At 40.1% G+C, this 22,313-nt stretch overlaps 1 protein-coding gene across 12 annotated transcripts in view; it reads left to right on the forward strand.

The window, feature by feature from the left end:
* PTPRM (protein tyrosine phosphatase receptor type M) overlaps window positions 1-18,573 on the forward strand; it is a 482,524-nt gene extending 463,951 nt beyond the window's left edge. For all 12 annotated transcript variants that reach the window (XM_037380694.1, XM_037380695.1, XM_037380697.1 and 9 more), the window contains 9 exons: window positions 949-1,103; window positions 1,405-1,540; window positions 2,035-2,184; window positions 3,409-3,582; window positions 5,953-6,084; window positions 9,169-9,294; window positions 11,034-11,197; window positions 13,303-13,438; window positions 17,679-18,573. In XM_037380694.1, coding sequence (XP_037236591.1) covers window positions 949-1,103; window positions 1,405-1,540; window positions 2,035-2,184; window positions 3,409-3,582; window positions 5,953-6,084; window positions 9,169-9,294; window positions 11,034-11,197; window positions 13,303-13,438; window positions 17,679-17,732 — 1,227 coding nt within the window. In that variant the 3' untranslated portion in view covers window positions 17,733-18,573. The remainder of the gene's footprint in view (window positions 1-948; window positions 1,104-1,404; window positions 1,541-2,034; window positions 2,185-3,408; window positions 3,583-5,952; window positions 6,085-9,168; window positions 9,295-11,033; window positions 11,198-13,302; window positions 13,439-17,678) is intronic.
* Window positions 18,574-22,313: the final 3,740 nt, after the last annotated feature.

The following is a 22,313-nucleotide window of genomic DNA, read 5'->3' on the forward strand; positions in this document are numbered from 1 at the left end:
GCAGAGAGAATTAGACCTTTTATATGCAAACCAGCTCAAGACAGAAAATACATCTTTAAGGAGAAAAGCCATAAACCACCAGTTATTAATATCGCTGACATTTAGTCCAGCCTAGACATGATATGTCATAATTTTGCTGTTTGCTTATGAAATATCTATGATGGCCTCTGCTCTGTGGATTTCTAATGAGAATAAAATACTGGCAGCTATATTTTCAGAGGGGGAAGAGGAAATAGAAGCACTAAGAAAATCAAACTTAGCATCCACACATCTAATATCCGGACTGCTCCAGAAAGTCACATGGGAAATTACTTACACAATCAGCTTCTCATTCATACCTGTCTCACCATATCCATGTTTTTGTAGACTGTGGCAAATCACTTCAAAGGTGAGCATGTGAGGAGCTACAGACACAGTCCCTGTGATACGAGGTGCAAAAAGGTTTCTTGTATTCAGCTGTTTCTTTCAGACCAATGAAGGAGACAAATGATAAGAAAAATTATGCTAAAGCTATAGCTCCCTGAAGTCAACAGCAAAACTCCTGTGGAGAACAGTGGGAAAAAAAAATCATCTGTGCTGTATGTTCATGGCCTTGCTGCTAACCTGTTCTGTGATGATGGCATGCATCTTAAGGCCACAGTTTTCAAACCAGGCTAGTGCTTAAATATAGAGATGAGCATCTATGTTATCGCTAGAAGTTTCTAACCAATCTGGTGCTAAATTACTCAATTTTGTTGTAAGGCTTTGAAACCAGTTGATATGTAACCTTTGAACTTGTTCTTCTGCTATGAGAAAGCTCTCCAGCAATCTGGGCAGATTGTGTTGGTAGGGGGTTGATGCTTTTCAGCAAGGCTCAGGCTTCTGAAGTTACATTCTTACGATGTCTCTCATCCATATTCTTTCACATTCCAGCTTGTTTTTCTTTTTCAACTCTTGTCTTTTGAATAGAGGGGTGCTCATGAGATTCGAGAAATTCGGCAGTTTCACTTCACTGGCTGGCCAGACCACGGTGTACCATACCATGCAACAGGCCTGCTGGGATTTGTACGGCAGGTCAAATCCAAAAGCCCACCAAACGCTGGCCCTCTGGTTGTTCACTGCAGGTAGGTAGGAAAGAAATCTCTCCATTACATTGTCCACTAAACTCAGGACCTACTTTTGCATCTTCTGTACTGTGTAATCCCCACACAGGTTGCTGAAGCCACTGGAGTTCTAGCCACAATAACTTAATATCTAAAATATAAACAAGAATGGAAAAATGGAGTCTGAAATCCTGCAAACACCTGAATGCAAGGCTCAGTTTCAGTCATCATCCCAATGATCAAGTACCTGTGAGATGAACCCTTACACTTTACATCTCCCAGTACACTGCTGAACATTAACTGTATTCTTCTTTTAATTTAGCGCTGGTGCTGGCAGAACTGGATGCTTCATTGTTATTGACATCATGCTAGATATGGCAGAAAGAGAAGGTGTTGTAGACATATACAACTGTGTGAGAGAGCTTCGATCTCGGAGAGTTAACATGGTGCAGACTGAGGTATTGTTAATCTACTGGATTCGATTATGTGCATAAAATAATCCACACACAAACCTGAAGAACGGCCACCCAAACAAATGCACAGTTGTGCTGCACTTAAGGTTCAACATGCTTTTTACAAAAAAAGGAATATCATGAGTGTTGCCTCTCTGGGCAGGATTCGTTTTAGAGTACATCTTGTTGAGGCTCAGTTACGTGATAGCACCTAACAAAGTGTGCAGAGGAATGAGGAAACGAGAAACTTCTGAGTTTTATTATGGAGTGTAACTGCATTTCTGTTTGTACTTGTAACTGGTTTGAGTCGATCCGTGTATATTAATTTCTAAATGAGAGGGATAAAGTTTTATGAACTGCTGTTGTTTCTTCTGCTCTTGCTTCAGTGCTGGTAGTCAAAAAGAATTAGTGGCAACTGTATTAGCTGTAATTTTTTTATTTACCAAAATACTAATAGCATATGCTTTCTATGTCAGTAATTGTTTTAATTGCTTTACCAGGAACAGTATGTTTTCATCCATGATGCTATCCTGGAAGCCTGTCTTTGTGGGGACACATCTATTCCAGCTTCTCAAGTTAGGTCTGTTTACTATGAAATGAATAAACTGGATCCTCAAACTAACTCCAGCCAGATCAAAGAGGAATTTAGGGTAAGCTGTTACAAGCATTACCCTAGAAGCTCTACAGTTCAGCTATACTAAAGACTTCTGCTTAAGTGAATTTTAGACCAGGCCTGGGAGGGAAAGATGGCAAAAGAGGAAAAATAACTTGTCACTAATTGCTATTGAATTATGCTAAATCATAAAAGAATGCAATGGGGTGGTAGCAAAACCTTCTTTTTACTCAAAGAAAGTATGGTGATTCACAGAATCACAGAATGGTCAGGGTTGGAAGGCACCCCTGGAGATCACCCGGTCCAACCCCCTGCTAAAGCAGGGTCACCTACAGCAGGTTGCACAGGATCGTGTCCAGGCGGGTTTTGAATGTCTCCAGAGAAGGAGACTCCACAGCCTCTCTGGGCAGCCTGTGCCACTGCTCTGTCACCCTCAGGGTAAAGAAGTTCTTCCTCATATTCAGATGGAGCTGCCTGTGCTGCAGTTTGTGCCCGTTGCCCCTTGTCCTGTCGCTGGGCACCGCTGAAAAGAGCCTGGGCTCGTCCTCTTGACACTCAACCTTAAGATATTTGTGTGCATTGATAAGATCCCCTCTCGGTCTTCTCCAGGCTGAACAGGCCCAGCTCTCCCAGCCTTTCCTCACAAGGGAGATGCTCCAGTCCCCTCATCATCCCCTTGGCAGCCCTCCGCTGGGCGCTCCCCAGTGGTTCCCTGTCTCTCCTGAACTGGGGAGCCCAGCACTGGACACAGCGCTCCAGGTGCGGCCTCAGCAGGGCAGAGCAGAGGGGCAGGATCACCTCCCTCCACCTGCTGGCCACGTTCCTCCCGATGCCCCCCAGGCCCCCATGGGCCTTCTTGGCCCCCAGGGCACACTGCTGGCCCATGGGCAGCTGTCCCCCAGCACTGCCAGGCCCTTCTCCCAGAGCTGCCCCCCAGCAGGCCAGCCCCAGCCCGTGCTGGGGTTATTCCTCCCCTGGTGCAGGACCTTAGACTTGCCTTTATTGAACTTCATTAGACTCCTTCTTCTGTCCTTTCTCCAGAAGGCAGGTTACTCTGCAGCTGTGTTTGAGGTTATTTTTCTGATCTGTATGCTTCCAGGATTTTTTTGCTTCCAAGCCCTGCTGACTGTGATGTGTTTTCATTTCTCTGCATGTTGATTCCCACTGAAACTGAATGCTGAGCTGATCTATTCTTCAATATTTTGGGATGCTTTCACTGCTGTGTTAATTTTTCTGTTGTATTGTTTACTCTTTTTGAAAGACTTTAAATATGGTGACTCCGACACTGCGTGTAGAAGACTGCAGCATAGCACTTTTACCACGAAATCATGAAAAGAATCGCTGTATGGATGTTCTGCCTCCAGACAGATGCCTGCCTTTCCTCATAACAATAGATGGGGAGAGCAGTAACTACATTAATGCTGCACTGATGGATGTAAGTCTCCACTACATCATTAATAATAAAAGGGAATAAACAGCCTTCCAAACAGCAATGCCAGAAAGTAGTCAGCATAAGATGGCTGTAACCCTTCTAGCTTGTTTTCCAAAAACGTGGCACAAAATCTTTAAACTTCCAAGTACGTTCAGGATCCCACATATGTTATGTCACAGCCAAGGTTCCAAAGCCATGCTCAGAGAGCAAGTCAGGGAGTTTTGATAAATTAAATGTGTCTGGATTTCTCCCTAGTGCTTGAATTTTTAACCATCTGACCCAGGGAAAAAAGAGTTACCTATTAAGACGCTAAGGCAGTTACTTAATAATAATAAGGTTTGCAGTAATATTTCATTTCTCTTTGTTTATAATTTAAACAGTAATTTACCAAAAAAATAATTGTCTGTCAGCATAAGATAGTACACAAGCCATTAGTTCAGTCTTCCAGTTTATTTCTTGTTGAATGAATGGTTCCTCTTCATGTGGGGGCAGGGGGGATGTGGGGGGGGGTGGTCTAATGCATCTATTGTAACTCTAATTCTGCTAATAGAATATTAGTAACAAGACACTTAAACCGCCTTTACAGTCTGTAGATATTCATAGACTATCTTTGTCAATTTAGAGCTATAGTAATTATGGTTGTCAAATATATAAACAACAAGAAAACAGAGTTTAGCAAAGAATGAACACATTGTAGATGGCCTTTTTTAAAAGTGAAGCTGGAGTAATAACAGATTATAGCAGTTTTTGCATTTCTTTCCTTCCAAGTTTCAAAGCATTATCCTAAAATAAGCCTAAGTTCAAAATACTCCTATGAAAAAGTGGCTGTATTATCTTTATGTTTATCTGTGTCGAGAAACTGAGAACAAAAGTTTAAGTGACTTCTCTAGGTACTCACAGTAGGTCAACGATATTTCGTATTAGAATAGAGCTTCCTTGATCTGCAATTTACAACCTTGCCATTACATTGTCTTCTTTCCTGGAGAGTTCAGTGCTGGTTTGTTGTATGAATTATGTACTGCTCAGGAAGAGCAGTGCTTAATACTTGCTTTGAAAATGCTTCCCTTCTTCGTTGTTGAAACAATGAGCTGTATCCAAAAGCGAGACTGGGCAAAAGGCTCTGAGGGAGGAGGTGATTTGGGTTGCTTTCCAGCTGAAGCACCCTAGCCAGGCACCTGCAATATCCCTGCACTGACAAACAAGAGCAGACACTTGTCCCTCTCTCTAAACACTCAAGTCTCCAGCAGGCGAGATGATGCATTTCAACCTCTTCACTTCTTCGATTGAGATGCAGTTGGATCACCTCATGTAAGCCTTCAGCGCTCACTTCAAGCAAAAGGGGTAGCAAGGATGATTTTCGTTATTCAACATCAGAATGAGTTTGAGAATGTTTTTTCCTAAAAAACTGCTGGAGCTTCTAAGGGGGTAATGGAGAGCCCTTCAAGCATCTTTCATCTGCATGCAACTGCCAGCAAGACAGGACCAGTAAGGTAGAAGGCAGCTGACTGATATACCAGCAACATCAATATTGGCTGATTGCAGTTTGCCAAAACCAAAACAAAGAACTGAAGTCTTGCATGCCTTCATCTGTAACCCAAAACACATTGGATTCATTTTCTGTGATCTCTTCAGTGACTGCCTCTGAAAGAAAGATGCAAATAGCTGATCAGATTGCATCTCTGTCATGGTACAAATACTTCAGTTACAGACAGGCAGAGGCTTCCTTGCCCTCCTTAATGAAGACAACGGCAACCCCTCCCAGCAGTTGCCCCAGTATGGCTATGCTGGCCTTCAACACTCAGGAGGACATAAGTGAAAATACTAGTGTGAGATCTATGATGGAACAGTTCTGCCCAACAGTTTAGTCAACGACATATCCTGTTACTGAAAAAAAAACCCAAAAGCACTGAAATTTATCCCCTGGGTAGCCTCGCTGCTGTCAGATAGACCAGAATTTCAACAGTATTTCTGAAATACAACTAGATATTTCCTTTCCTGGGCATCATTCAAATTAACAGCTAAGTGCAGACAGCCAAGATTAATCTGTCCATTAAGAGCTCAAAACAAAACTGTTGCTCAAAATTTTGTAGCAGTTGCATTGGAGGCAAAAACCTCTGATGATTTTACTCTGTGCCTGTGGCATAAAATACATTTCAGAAGTATAATATCTGCAGAAGTTATAGTCTACTCAAATACAGTTTATTAACTTTGAAGCATGTAAGAGCTCAGGAAAAAGCTGAAAACAATGTATTAATTACATAGAAAATAGAAATAATGCTTTCAGTCTCGAAGTTTTGGGGCTATGACTGGCATTCTGCTAAATGGATTTTTATCTCATACCATTCTTCTCACTATCTTGTTATTTCTTTGCAGAGCTACAAGCAACCGTCAGCTTTTATAGTTACACAGCATCCCTTACCAAATACTGTCAAAGATTTCTGGAGACTGGTCCTAGATTATCACTGCACTTCAATAGTTATGCTGAACGATGTGGATCCTGCACAAGTAAGTCCAGAAAACTGCTCCACTCAAAATAGGAATGCTAATGCCTCAGCATTTCAGAAAAGCTTTAGGACATAATTAGTTTTATAAAACAACATTAAATACTAACACACTGAAAAATTTATTTATAGCTTGGAGATACACATAGAGAAAGAGGAATAAATCAGACCGGTAGCAGGTTCGCCACCAAAATGCTAATGCACACACACATAAGTGCATGTGCCCATCATTTGTTCTGATAGGAGAACATGCTTTGAGAAGAGCCGCTAAAAGCCAAAACTGATGGTTGTGGAACTCTGACTCAAGTCTGAAACACACTAATAGCCAAAAGTCATAAAGAGAAGCCAACAATTATTCATTAGCCTGCCTGAAACAGGTCAGTGACCTTGGTCTACTTACCAGGGTATAGGTGTTCCCAGTGTGAAAATATGTGTTATGTTTGGCACAAAATTACATTGTTAGCAAGAAGATAGGAACTAAACAAGATTGGAAACTTAAGCATCTTTCGGAAGAGAAAACAGGGCAGTGAAATGTATGAGGGAGGGTAATTACCTTACAAAAGAGTTGTGCATGCTGAACATGTTCTTTAGAAAATTGGAAACCCCTACCTACTACTTTGGCAGTTTAATCACTAGCATTAATCACTAAACGTCCTAGAGCCTGGCTCGCAACTGCACAGTTCGAAGTCCTTAAACAGATACAATTTCCTTGGTTCCAACAAACTGCACCAGCCATCTGCTGGAATAACGTGGTGGTAATCTGGATTCTTGATACGTAAATATTTGTTAATTATTGGTTAAGAGCAGTTGTTATTTTTTGTAGCAGAATGCATGTCGTCTTTAGTCGATATGATGAAGAATCTTTTTAGTTTTGTTGAGTATAGCACATACTTAGAAAAACATTTCCTCATTTCTTTTTAACACAAAGAATTTGGTTTTAAAACATATTAATCTTCTGGTTTGTCTTTCAAAGGAATGTGTAGGAACTCCACACACTATTTTAAAGATGGAATTTCTGATTCCAAGCCCTTAACTGTCTACAGGGACAGAAATAGAAATGAAAGACAAAACGTTTATTCATGAGTCTAAGATTATTTTCTGAGTGAATAAGAAAAGACTCAAGGGAGTCAGACTGTTAGGGACTGCTGAACAGAGTTTTTTTAATTTGTGGGCTATGTTTTGAATTTACAATAGTGCATGGCTATTTCAAGCATTTATTAGCCTCACAGGATTTAAAAGCTATTGGGATATGCAGTTAATGCACCTGCCTCTGCAATGTGTTAAACTTTTTCCCTCTAATGTGAGTAACAATCTTTTCATTAGGAATAAATCTCAAAACCCTTAGAGCAAACAGAAGTGGAGAGAGGGCAGAGCTTATTAAAAACACACATTACATTCAGATCTATTAATAATTACTGTTATAATTATTATTTATGTATGTGTGGAAGTGTTTAAAGGTCTGTTTAGATATTATAATTTACGTGGATTGTTATGCTCTTTTGGGAAATGAAATTCAACCCTTCACAGTGACTGTGACTTAAAGAGAGTCGCTAGCATCACGTGCATGCAAAATGCGCAGACCTAAATGCTTTTAGTTTCTTTGGAGCTTGAAAATCTTGGCTTCCTAAAACAGCTCCAGCAACAGCTCTGCTTATTACCATTTAAGCATTTTTCAAAGATCTGTAGTATTCCTATGTGTTTGAAGGATGTGTACTGAATTGTGCACATGTTAAATTTACAATAGCTGTATGGATTGTATTTTGCTATCCTGTACACTAGCATATTTCATAATAAAATTTTTTGTAAGATTTAGACAACATTTGGAAAGTAAATTGCTCAGCAGACTGAATCATGTTGGGGGGTTAAAATAAATGAAAATATATTTTCCTTCTCGAAATTTCTGTTTTTAACTTAAGTGAACTCCTGCAAATCAGACCCAGTTTTCTTTTTAATTGATGTAGTAAATGATTATGTTTTCCTAAGATGTAGTCATCTCTAAACGGCTTTGTTGAGGACTAAGCATTACAAGAAATGCAAAACAACATCTGGAGTAAATGTGATTTGTCAGCTCAGCTCTGGATCACCAAGAGCAATGCAGCAGGATGAAGACCACAGCTGTTTTACTGAATAAAATAAGGTTCCAAATATGACATCAATGCTTCTGCAAGCAAACAAAATTTCATGATTTCGTACTTAATTTTGGTGAATGCTTGCAAAAGCTATGTGCTTGAACTGCTCTAAATATCCCTGGGAAAATGTCATTAGGAGTTTTATGGGAAAAAAATGGACAAGCAGAGTCTACCTTCAAAAACCTGCTTGCAAAGTGTTGATTTAATCTTTAAAGCATTAACACAGATGATAATTGGTTCCTGGATTAAGCCATTGTGATATTATTAGACACTAGAACTGTGCAGGATAATGGTAATACTGCTTTGTGATCTTTAGATACCTAGAAGTAATGTTTTCTGAGCACTAAAGAAAGCATATTTTATTTTTTGCTATTTTCAGATGGCATTCATAAGATGAAATTGAGCAGTTGTTGAAAATTTAAAGCAATGCTGGTATTAACTGGTATCATCAGTCATGGGTGAAACAGATGTGAAAGTTAACTCCTAAGTTTTGAGAGCTGATGCACCCTTCATAGTATAAAGCACACATTCTGATGTAGCTTGAATTATTACCAACTTTTGTGGACAGCTGGAGATACCAAGCTTTTGGTCTTCAGGCTTCATGCTGTCTCCAAGATATGGTAATATTTGACAGCATCCCCCTGTCCTGTCATAACATATTGCAGAATTGATGTTGAGTGTCAGAAATGTGTTACTCCAAATACCAGAGTATGGCGAGTACAGCAGCGAGCAATTGCGTGTTCAGTTAAGTGAAAAGTGAAAGTTTAAACTTGTTCCACATAAGTAAAAGCGGAGTGCTCCAAACCGATGGAAGGTGGTGTGCTGTGTATTTTATAAAGATATTGTGGGAGAATTTCAGTAATAAATGTAGCACCAAGAAAAATATGGAAGTTTATATTGAGGCACCGTGAAATTCAAAGCGATTAACTGTGTTCTTTTGTGTTTGTGGCCCTCTATAGCTGTGTCCTCAGTACTGGCCAGAAAATGGAGTACACCGACACGGTCCTATTCAGGTGGAGTTTGTGTCAGCTGATTTAGAGGAAGACATAATCAGCCGGATATTCCGAATTTATAACGCAGCCAGAGTAAGGATGTTATCTGCAAAACAATTTTGTCTCAGTAGATGACTCTACTCAAATCACAAAAAATGAAAGTAAAACTCACTTACAACCATTCTCATTTTTCAGCTTATTTATTTGAAAGCAATGGTGCAATACTGAGTCACACCATAATCAATGAGAAAAAAAGCCTTCTATGTGTAATTAAAGTAAAAAATATTTTAATGCATATCTCAAGTGCGTTAAATGCAAATGAAATAAAGGCAGTATTCAGATTGTATGGTAGCCAGGAAATGCTGAAATCAGTGCTGTTTTCAACAGTTTGAAATTAGCCATCTTGAATACTTGTATCCCGTGTCATGCAAAGCAAGCTGCGCACCAATACTAGGCATGTTTTTCAATACCAGTCTCGGGCTTTTACCCACTAATCACACTTCATAGTACATGTAAGCACTTCAGAGGGACAAGTACGTTCTCATATCCAGCTTTTATGCTTCCATAAATTTGACAGACTAAACAAAGCATGTCTTTCAGGCTGAGTGGAAAAAAAGATTCCACCACAGCCCAGGCGTCTCTTCCCATCCAGGTGGAGGGAGCCTTTGCAATGGACTGGAATCAATCACCAAAGAACCATAGCTAGGAATAAGCAGTATTCCTCTGTAGGAGTAGTAGCTCTCAGGACAGTGAAAGGCCCCAAAAACATGTTAATACCTGAACAGGGAAGCAGATTGTGAGCTTCAAGATACTTCTTTAATACTAAGAAGGCCCTGCATTCACGGCAACTCTGGCAACATAAAAACACAATCCCTAGCAGCGTTAATGTGAGCTTTAGCAGGCGCTGGGGCTGGCTGATGTGCTTGGGGAAGAGAGGCCATCAGCTGAAAGAAACTGGCCAGGAAATCAGTAGGTTCCAAATTTTGGCATAAAGCAGACAAAACCCATTGAAGAACATATCTAATGCTGCATCCACTTTGTCTCAATCCCTCATCTTGTTAATCTTACCTCCTCTCTATTACCTCTTACTCTAGAGAAAAAATCATAATGTCAATATTTCTGTGCGTTGCTCATTTTAAAAGTGGCACTAAAATGCCCTCACTTTGCACAGAAGTGAAAGTGGCAAATCCTAGACTACAAAAAAAGTTTTCATGTGTGTGTTTATTACGCCCTTTTCAAAGGACTGTAATTTTCTGCCACTAATACTTGTTCTATGCTCCCTTTTTATTTTAAATCACCATAAAGCAACTGTTCAGTAACATTTCACCAGAGGGGTTCTGACTGCTGCAGAAGCACACAACAAAATAAAATGTAGTTAGATTTTTGATAAGCTGGAAACATCTGAGGGTTTCATTTCTTTTTTTCTTAATGTTTCCTGCTTCAAAATATCTTGAGAAGTTTTGACCCTTCTTGTAAAAAACAACAGAGGCACACAAACATTCTTCAAAATGCTGAAGCATATAAAAAAAGGTAGATAATTGAAGTTGTGTTGCAACTCCCTCTTTGCTACCAAGTTACAGCTATGATATTAATTATTTGCTTGATCCTGCAGCTGAGATCCTGCTCTATTCTAGTCTATTTGTTTAAAACCTCTTGTTCTAATAACTCTGTTGGAAATTAAAAGTCATAACTCCTCAAGGGCAGTTGAAATTACATTAGTAGCTTGTCAGCAGTGATCTGCTTGAACAACTTTCCTCACTGATGCAAATGTCTAAATTACGTACCAAAAAAATGCTGGGTTTTTTTCCTGCTTCTTGTCTGAATCTCCACAGCCCCAAGACGGCTATCGGATGGTGCAGCAGTTCCAGTTCCTGGGATGGCCCATGTACAGAGACACTCCAGTGTCTAAACGTTCCTTCTTGAAGCTCATCCGCCAAGTAGAGAAGTGGCAGGAAGAATATAACGGGGGAGAGGGACGCACAGTTGTACATTGCTTGTAAGTACTGAAAAAAGAGAGAAAGTAAAGGAGTACTATTACAGAAATTTGTGCCAGGTTTTACAAGATTTGTGAAGAAGTGAAGAGATGAAGAGGCATCTATCTAATCTGGAACTGGATAAATAAACTGTTCATTTACAAGCTTTGAATACAAGAAGAATTGTATGATTTTTTTATGTAGATTCGTAAGTTTCCCTCTCTGTCCCGTGGTAGATCCCTGTGAAAAGATGACGGGTACAAGTTAACTCTATTTTATATAAGATGTCCAGTGACTTTTGCAAATGGAAAATATGCATATTTATTCAGAGTAAATCAAAACTGTACCTTCAGAACAACGTACCTTTTATTTCTACAGATAAGGACTGTAGAAATGAGTAGTATTGGAGGGGTGATTCCTCTTCCAGACATAAAGCACAGAAGTAAACGTGACATGATAGACCAGTTACGATGATCTTGTAATTGCCTTACCTTTCTGTAATAATGGTATATATTTTTGTCCTCCTGTGACCTTTGTGCTCCACTGATGCAGGCTCTCATCCATTCTGCCACCATCCTTCTTTTGATAGGGCCTAATACTTGTACATGCCGTTTAACCTCAGCAGTACCTGATCTTTTAAGACTGGGTCTTCAGTGCTTGAAGTTGTATCCCTCTTCCTCTAAACATCTGTTTAAAGATGCTGCCATGACAGAGAAGGGGCACGCTAATGGGAAAAGCACATGCTACCACACTTCCAAAAGTTGGGACCCAATGTTAGAATGATGGAGGAAAATCCAACAATGAATTAATAATTCCCACTATCACTGACCTTGAACAAGTCATTGCTCTTCAGTTTCCCCATCTGTAGAATGGGGGTAATAATGCTTTCATCAAAGGGGCATTGTGCAGTGCGATTAATTAATGTTTTGAGATCTTTAGCTGAAAAGACCCTTTTGAAGTGCAAATTACTGTTATCTCTGAGGTGGCTGATGATATTAAATAGTTGTACAACATCACACATGCGTCACTTCCAGGCAGTAAAGAAAGAAAAAGCTCTAGTATAATCCTTTTAAATTACTTTATTTTAATTAAAATTCTCAAAGAGTCCCACAATATCAGGCAATGTTTTGGCAGCAGAGAGCATTCTATTCATACTGTCTGGATGTGACAGATGTGCGACGTTGTATCTTCCTTTGAAAATCAACCATTTGCGAAGCTGGTTTGAAAGGCCTGCTACCTAACTAGTCTGCACTCTGGTAATTACTAAAGTTTATTATTTTCAGTGAAGCACAGCCTAAAGATTCTGATTAGAATAGCTGTAGAAATAATAGGGTTTCCGGAAAGAAAGATATTCTCTTAAAGATTAAAAATAACTGGGGCTAAAGTATTATTAAATACTGGTTTTGATCATGCATATGAACGTTTGTGCCTGTTTTCTTTGTTAGCAAGTCACTTTGGGTTCTCATCCTCCGATACTGTGGGTGGAGGGGGAATACATACACTTCTAAAAGTAGTCATTGCCAGGCAGGTGGCCCCTCTGCCTGCTGCCAGGGGTGAACACATCAGCCAGGGAATATCGCAGCACCACCTACTGCCGTGCCAAATGCACAGCCACCAGAAGGGCTCCTACAAATGAGACTTTGGGCACTTTTGCTGTCCCTCCGAAATGCCTTTGGGTCCAGGAGAAAAACACCAGGATCTGGAATAAAAGAACTCAAAGATCCACTTTCTCTATAACATTTCCAGGCCTGATGCTCACTGCAATCTTGTGTGTTTACGGCACGAAGGGGTATTGAACAGAATCTAAAAGTACCTTGTTCTTATTTTAGCATCCTCTTTGTGCTTCTCAAGTGTTCACTGAAGGGTGGTGCAGAACTCAGCCATTCAGTTCCCTCCAGGCTTTCAGTCTGCTGAATTCTGAATTCTGAATTGCTGCTTTGAGATCTTTCAGCCCATTAATTCCAATTTAAAATTATGTTCTGCTTAGAGTTCGGCAGCCTTTGGGGGCAGGAATGTTCTGTGTTTTCTCCCTACTGGAACTCATGCCTTTTGTAGCCATCTCTGGTGCTGTACGAACTTGTAACATAAAGTCAATTGTAACTGAGCCATTTTATCACTTTTATTGTAGGAATGGAGGTGGCCGCAGTGGGACATTTTGTGCAATCAGTATTGTTTGTGAAATGCTTCGACATCAGAGGGCTGTTGACGTATTCCATGCTGTGAAGACACTGAGGAATAATAAGCCTAACATGGTGGACCTTCTGGTATGAGCTTTTTAACTGCACCACTAAATAGAGAATGTTCCTTTTTCTCAGAAGACTCAGTAAGATTTCCAGGATTTGCAGTGGGAGTTGTTCACAAAGCAAGCAAGTCATTTTCAAAAGGGATAATGAAGTCACTTCACTTGTAAGAGTATTTTTACACTTCTTTCTTCCCAAGGAGACTTTGTCTCTGTTCATTTGAATTTTTTAAGAGTTTTAAACTTTCAGCCGAACATCCTTATTAATTTCCTTTTCTAGCAGGCTGAGCCAAGTGGAGTGCAGCCCTTGCATAGTAGAAATAATAGTTATGTAAAATGAAATGCCAGATTTTCAAATTATATATTTTATAAATAGCTTAATCGCCTAATATTTATCAAAGCCATGAATTTCAGTTTGACATCCAGAATATTGCATTTAATTACGGTTGCTGTATCTCATAGAAAGATTAAAGAAGTTCAGAAACAAGGGGCCATGTGCAATTATTTTCCTAGAGAGTGTTTTATGAGCCTTTTTTTTAAATGGAGAATTGCTGAAGTGCCAGCTGCTATGCCAGAAGAGCTGCAGAACAGCTTAAACCAGCAGGTTCTTACACTCCAGTGTATAGTTCTATACTTGGAGATGGGTGTAGCATGGTACCTTATTCTGAAGCCTGGGCTATAAATGACACTGTTTTACAACATCCTGCTGTAGAGGCAGCTGTATTCGATTTAGTATCATAGGCAGAAGGAAGCAGTGTCTGGGCAGCTTCAGGGATGCTAAACCAATCTGAGCTACTTTTGCAAGCTCTGGTTAAAGAAGTTTCAACATCATTTCTACAGAGTGCCCAGGGTGAGGCAGGAGGCATCTGGCAGAACTGGTCCAGCCTCTTGTAATTTTAGGAAAGATCCTCCTCTCTTGGATGAGTTACTGAGATCTGGGTGTGAAACACGCTGCAGAATGTGCAGAAAGCAGGAAGGAAGAGTGAGGCTTTCAGGCTCATGTGTGGATGGGTAGGGTTATCCACTTCCCCACCACATGTATCACTGCACCTCGTCTGTCCCATGGAAGAACAGCTCCCACCACATCCTCCATTGCAGTGCTCTCACTTAGCCTACCTGTGCAGTCCCAGACCCTCCCCTAGGCCCTGCTCTGGCCAGGCTCATGGAAAAAAGCCAGATGTTGCCAGCTGTGCAAAGCAGGGAGGGAGTTTACAAGCAGCACCACGGGGCCATGAGTCAGCAACTGTGGATGTTGTAGCAGTGAGAAACTATCAAGTTTTTGCAGTGGTGGGTGGGAACAGCTTAGTTGGCTCCTCTTCCTGTAGTTTATATTCTCAGGAGGAGAATCATCATGCTGAGAACCTTACATTTTTATTTCCGAGATATTAAGAAAAATGTCCTACTTCTTCATTCAGATAGTATAATTTGGATAGAGACTTGGCAGGCCTGCTGTTCTCTGTTCTCCCAGAGCTTAAGTCCACAGAACTCACTGATCTCTTATTCATTTATTGTATAAAAATAAAAAGAAAATTACCAGTGTGAAGATGTACAGTTGAAGAAAATGTTCTCTATAAATTCCCACTGGTGACAGTTCTCCAGGTATAGATTTGTCAGGCAGCTGTCTCCATTTTTCAGCAGAGAATGTTTTTAATCAAAAGCTAAATGTATTATTTTAGAATATAAAAATAGCTTTTAGCAAATTGAGGATGGTATTGAGAATATCTGGATGGCATTGAGAGGCTTTGTAAGGCTTTTCCATTAGGAGACTTCAAAGCACTTGTGAAGGAGATCAGTATTGTTTTCCTTGTTTTACAGAGGAACGAAGGCAGGAGACAATCAGGATTTTTCCCATTGTCATGTAATTCACGGACAGAGCAGAGTTAGAACCACATCTCTTCAGTCTTGGTCTGCTACCTTGTAGGAACAAATATTTGAGTTAGCAAGGTTTCAATTTCCGTGTAGATTGTTTCACGGTAAAAGGGAAATGGAACATCGAGTTCTTTTCCTGATGCTGTTACTGACTTTATCCCTTATGATCCTTCTTATATTAAAGTGTCTTTGCCTCAGTTTCCATATTTGAAAAATGAGAACAATAATATTCATCTACATTTGTAAAATTCTGTGGTAAAAGATCAAATGCTCAGAATTATAACAGTATTTCACAAAAACAGTTTCAAGACTGCTTTATCAATACCTGTTATGCACTTTCTGACAAGAAGAAGGGCAATGTTTATGGCCCATACTTAGAGATTCATCTCTTAATTTCATTGAAACATTTGGGTTTCCTGCAAGTGTAAAAATCTGAATGCCACATCCATATGATATGGAAATCTATGAAATTCAGCCATCATACAAAGGTAACACATGGTATTACAAAATGTCTGTTACAGACCACCCAAAGCATTTTGTGGTAAATGTTATTGGACCTACCAATAGGTGTCCTAGGGAAAAAAAAAATATATGTGTGTGTATATATATATATATATATATATATATATATATGAAGCTAGCTAACATAAAGAGACTTTTAGTATCCACCATCAAGTGAATAGTAAAAATGTATGAGGGACACACATGAGTGAACACAGTGGGAAATAATAGAAGTCTAGTCTTTAAGACAGGTATTCAGTTTGCTAAAAATGGCTTATTCTTATGGATCAGTAAATCAGCATAAAATGATCATAGGAAAATGGAAACGGATGAGTGCCTGATCTCATGTTTTGAGCTGTTATGTAGTTATAGAATAATTTTCATTTATTTAGAAACATATATGCAAAATAAAAGCAGAAAAGGAATAATTTACATAGTACTCCTTTCTTTCCTTTCTTCTTTTTTATTCTTTTCTCATTCTGAAGAAGACACAAGCAATTTATGGAACCCTGCAGGATCTTAAAACCTTACATGCAATTCATTCATAACTTAGGTGGTACGTCCACCGTGGATTTGCTTTCTTTTGAAGTGACAGCTCTCAACAAAGGAACTTAGAAATTCTCCATGCTTGTTAATGGCTTTTTGATTGTTGCAATATTATTTGGTCCTTACATGTTAAGGTTGACTCTCCTTTCAGCTAAAATGTGACCCAAAATCACAAGTACAGGCCGAAAGAGTCAATCCTTTAAAATGTTTGTTGAATGAAAAATAAAACACATCTGAAGTGTAATTCTAACCTTCCTGCTTGTGATGTTGGGAAGGTGAAGGCTGAGTGCTCTCAGGTAGTTAAGTCTGTTGTTCCTGTGTGATAGTACATGCTTAGTTATCTTTTATTATTTGATTCAAGTGCATAAGAGAAAGAGGCATTTCAGCAGCAGCAATAGTCATAAAACTGGCAAGTATTCCCAGACTGAATTGTTAGAAACCAGAGCCCTTGGATTCAGGGAACCTGCACCTACTATTTCTTTCAGCTTTTTTGTTTCATTTAAATGTTTGTAGCATTGCTCAATATTGTGAGTAGCAAGAATGAAAACAGAAGAGGGATACATGTGCCCACACAAAGCGGTGAGGCCATCAGTGACTGCCATCAGAGCACTGGCCTCTCTATACCGCTGAAGATGTGAAAGGGCGAAGCCACAGCCCCTGGGCTCTGAAGGCTGCAGACTGGGTTTGCATGCCACAGGAAGGGGATTTCCCTGGAACTGGCCCTGTTTCCAAGCAGCTGCAAATAAAACCAGTTGGCACCTGAAAACTTAGCCCAGATAACAGCCTAACTTACACATCACCATTAATTGCTAAAAATTAATTGGAATTAATCCAATTAATTTAGCTCAGACCTGATCTCACAGCGTGGGTTTGGGCTGTATGTAGAGAAGGAACAGTAAGCAGCTCTTGCCCTGAAGTGTTGCAAGTATATGAATGACATTAAAATAAAAGTTACGACCTGGGAAGTACTAGACACTGGGTCTATTTTAAGATAACATTTCCAGGGAGAAACGTCAATAACTCCTATTCAGGCAAAGTGCTACATGAGCATTTTGACAGATGACAGAAGGGCTGCAAGTCAATTTGCTTACGTGTAGTCAATTTTTCTCTTACAAGTCTATTAGAGCAGCTAAATGCGCATCTAATATAAGCAGTACCATAAGTGACTGTGTGTAGTGTCTATTGTCTGGTTAATATAAAGATTTTCTTATCTGAATATAAATTGGATTTGCAAACTGGTTCCCTTTGACAACAGCTGAAAGTAAATAATTTTAACAGAAGAGAAATATTGATCCCCTTAATTAAGTTCCTTCAATAACCGACTTCGTGGTTTTCTTTTGATTTTTCAGGATCAATACAAATTCTGCTATGAAGTGGCTCTGGAATACTTGAATTCTGGCTGATTGAATAAACAGCACAGACAGATCCTTCTTTCACCACCACAAACAAAGCAAGTTGCTTCATGATATCTGTGTAAATGAGATGAAGACTTCTCAGTGTTATGCTTATACTGCTTTGTATAATTGGCTCTTTTTAAGAGCCCAAAAAGATGTTTATAAAACTGCTTGCACTGCCCGTTTTCCACAATAATGCCGCTGCTTGACACCCATATGAACGTACACCAAACCACATGGCAGTTGTTGAACACTGTATTCGTACATAGCCATTGATGTGGTGAAGCAGCATAGTCCTTTGGTAAATAAGAGAGCACAATTATATTCTTATGAAGGAATTTGTACTTTTTGGTTATATTTCGTTGCCTGTGATTCTCAGTTATTGTCACAGCCTAGTGTACATTTTTGTTCTGTGGAGAATGCTGTCTGGCATTTTGATAAGATATTATTTTAGTTATATTTGTATTCTAACACGTGCATAATAAATGAATCATATGTAGCTTATCTGAACTAATGGAAAGACATATACCAAATCATGTTAACTTTGTTGAGTTGTGATTTCTTCTACTTTGTACCATTTCAGAGAGAGAATCTTGATAGAGATACGGTTAGAAAATGCAAAATACAGGATGCTCAGATTAATATATCCAAAGCTTTTTCATTTGTTTATATTGTAAATACTTTTTGATTTCATCAAATTATTTATTCATTGAAATTAATTTTTTTGTGAAGCACAGTGAGTGACAATCATTTTTATTAAGCCCTGGAAATGCTTACTGTATGATAGTGTAAACATTTGTTTACCTTGTATGGATTCTCAGCTCAATAAATAATTACATACATGATAAAATCTCATTTGATTTAATATCTCTTGGCATCTGAGCACCTTCAACTAAGCCTCTTTTAAGATTAATTCTTGTAAATACTGAGCTACCTCCAGAGCGTGGTCATTGTGTGATCCGGTGTTGATCCAGCCAATAGCAAGATGTGCCGTGCCAACATATAAAAAGAGGTGGATTGAATGTTTAAAGATGCATATGCACAAATGCAGAACCTTAAAATCACCCTGCTGTATGAAGAAGAGATGATGTTGGGCTTGCAGTACTCGGTCTTGTCACAGCATTCCTCCGCAGCCCTGGGCATGCCCTGCCATTCGCTCCGGGATCGCTGCTGCAAAAGGGGTGATGGTGCATCTGTTCTCGGGAAGAATGACTGCTGTGAGGGGGAAGTAATTCATCATGTTGAAGATACTAATGCTAGAATGACTGATGGGGGATTTGAAAGCAAGTGTCCTGTTACTAGGGCTGTTACTGGTACTGCCAGTGGACAGGTTTATACCATCAAAGCTCTCGCTTGTCCTGAGAAGGGCAGTACTGCACTTCCGTGTGTTTGGATGGTTCCCTTTTCTCCAGAGCATTCACTGATGTCTGAACAGGCTGGGACTCCCCTTACATTCATGGGTACAGGAAGCACAGCAATGAAGTAGCAAGAAAGGAGAATGAGCCAGCAACAGCTTGCTGCACTGTCCACTGAAACTGCAGATCTTTCTCTCACCCAGAAGTGTCAAGGAGGCATAGCAGACAGAGCAACTGCTGAATACTGAAGCCTTCCAAAGCTATCTGGGAAACCCAATGCAAGGAAGCTGCAGGCTGCACAGTATTTCAGCTCTTAAAACGATCCTTTTAATGGGCTAGCCATCTGGAATGGGGGAAGTATCTATATAAATGTATCAGTCAATCTTTTGAGAACCTCTAAATCCAAGAGATCCAGCTTGGACAGAATGACTCACAGCTTGTCAACTGCCAGATCAAAACCACGTCAAAATTCAGATCTGAAGATATGAGGATAGACTTCCTCTGCTGGAAAGCATCTCTTTTGAAATTGCTTTAAAATCTAGCTGGCAAGTATGGGCCATTGCTATAAATTGCACAGAGGTACAGAAAAACTTAGGAAAAACAACCCCAGCCCTGAGGAGAATGATGGCCCTTGGAAAAACCCTGTAGCACTTCAGCCTATTGCAGAGCATACTCAGATTCATTTGGAAACCCCTAGTGTTCAGAAACAAAATCCAATCCTCTAACATGACATTCCTCACAACCAGCTCGATGGACCAGGTATGCCAGCCAAGCATGCTTCTTTGTATTAATTGTGGGACACTACAAAGTCGGGTTCCATGACCTGTTCATTGCAACACGCTTGTATGTGTCCAGTATTCCCTGATGCTTTCAAGAAGAATTAGTAAGATGGATCAGTGTGCTGAAGGACAGATGGTGATGCAGACAATGTGATCCCAAATGTGAATGAGATTTATTGACGTGCAGCAAGAATCATGGCAATCTCTCCCAAGGACAGAGACTGCTAGACTTTATTTCAGCTGCTGTATTCTTGCAGACATACTTTGCACAGGTATGTCTTGGGGGATGAGGTGAGGGAGGGAGATGAGGAGGAGGGAGTTCTGCAGTGTTTCTTGTTAGTTTACTGACATTACTTTTTTTGTTGTTCTTCTTCTAACATAGGCATAGTCAAACCCATGTTATAGAGTCTGTGTGATGTTGTCCCAAAAGACATTCTGTGAACTACAATGCCTTAAAACTGGAGCGAGCTAAAGAAAGCACAACAAGGTTTGTTTCCTCACTCTTATACTACAGCTATCAATCAACATAAATGATAGAGAAATCCAGGCTTAGGTAACAATATTTTGGCAAGAATTAAAAACAGATGCGGACTTTGGGAGTTAGGAATACAGAAAACTTCAGGGATCAGAAAGGAGCAGGAAGAAGAGGTTAACATGGACAGCAGGTATTCAAGAAGCAGCACAGGCTTTAGGAAAGTTACCTGGAGGGTGGCATTTTAGAAGAGACAAAGGAAAGAAAAGAGAAGTGACAGCCATTTTAAGTGCTCGGAAACCAACTTCCCTCTTCAGAAGGAAGTTACACAATTACAAGCCCAGTACAGCAGCAGAACTAACAGAGACATCAGTCCTAGCTTGGAAGATCATAAGAAGAGATGTTTTCTTCAATTACCAGTACATAAGAGGTACATAAATGAATAAAGAGATACTTTAAATGGTTTGCTGTAGGTATCACCCTGTCACAGCACTATCAAAACCAGCCAGCTACACAAGGCTTTTACCACCCCATACCAGGTTAACTTCAATAAGTAGTTCCTATGCCTTGCCCCAGCACAACCACCAAACCCCCACAAGGTTTCAAAAGTTCATCTACTGCCCATGCTCTTTCTCCATCCTCTTCAGGCCAGTTAACCCCGCTTCTTGCCTCTGCTGCATCCAAAGTCTCTCATCATCTGAGGCTCCTCTTCCAACCAGCCTTTCCTTATCCAGGCTCCCTTCTTCTCCCAGGGCCCCTCCCACATCCAGGGCAGGCACACACACTCTCCCTCTCTCCTCCCTCTGCTTCTCCCAGGTCTATCTTCATCCAGTGCTCCTCTTTCATACCCCTTAGAGCTATTTAAGTACTTAGCAGGACCCAGCCACAGCTGTGCATTATCCACATCAGCCAACCCACCGCCCCTGAAGCCAGCCCACAGCTGTATATTATCAATGTTAATTAACCTGCCTTCATTCCTCTATAATTCCTCTACATCACCCAACTCATTGTCTCTCTGGGACTTGAGGCAGAAGATATTTACTAAATTGTTCTGAAGGAGCAGTAATGGGGATGGTGAGAGAGCCAATGGCATGCAGGTAATCTGTATCTTTTTAACAGCAATGCTCCCAACAGCTTCCTGACCTTCTTTATCAGCAACATGAGTCTATCACTGGGAGGGTAGCTTCTCAGAGTACTAACCCAAAGCTTAAGGACTGCATATAGTAAGATTAAAAAAATTAAGCGTAGAAAAAGCTTCTTACCCAGCTGTACACAGTGTGGCTCAAAAGGGTCTCTGTACTACTGAAGACGCTATGCAGCATCACAACCACCTTAATTTTGGCTTTCTCCTTCAGCTTATTAGGGCTTATCTTTAACATCTCTGAAACATTCGCTTCTCATTTCACTGTATGTGGGTGTTTCCCCAGGTCTACCTGCTCACTGTGTATGCCCCTTCTCAGTCAACACTGGCCCTTTAATAACATGTAGCAAACACCCAAATAGATTTTTCTTCTTTGAGGTATAGCAATGAAGATAAATTGACACTTCCAGCAGCAGCTATTCCAGGCAGCTTCCTTCGGGAAGGCCTGGAGAGGTTGTAATGGTAATAGCAAACCTAAAACCCCTTGGCATTACTCGCTCCAAAACACTCACAGCAGGAGCAGCCGCTGAGTCTTCTTTCCCTTGTGGTGGTTTTGTGTCTTCCCCACCCCCTCCAAATCAAGGATGACTAAAGGAAAGTAAGTGATTCGTAAGTTTACTTGAGGTTTTAGGGCCTCATTAGTTTTCTGATTCAAAGGTAATTTGGTTGCTGTGCCTCCCAGAGTAACTTCTTCAAGCAGTAGTGCATTTGCCTTCAGAAACAGCAAGGTATGTAGGCAGATCACTGTAGCAGAACGATTTGTCATATCATTTTACATTTATTGTTGGCTTTACACTTTCTTTATCAGCTTGGAGCCTTAGACTACAAAATTTCATGCAGCCC

The sequence above is a fragment of the Falco rusticolus genome, chromosome 3 (assembly GCF_015220075.1).
Source record: "Falco rusticolus isolate bFalRus1 chromosome 3, bFalRus1.pri, whole genome shotgun sequence".
NCBI classification, from domain to species: Eukaryota; Metazoa; Chordata; class Aves; order Falconiformes; family Falconidae; genus Falco; species Falco rusticolus.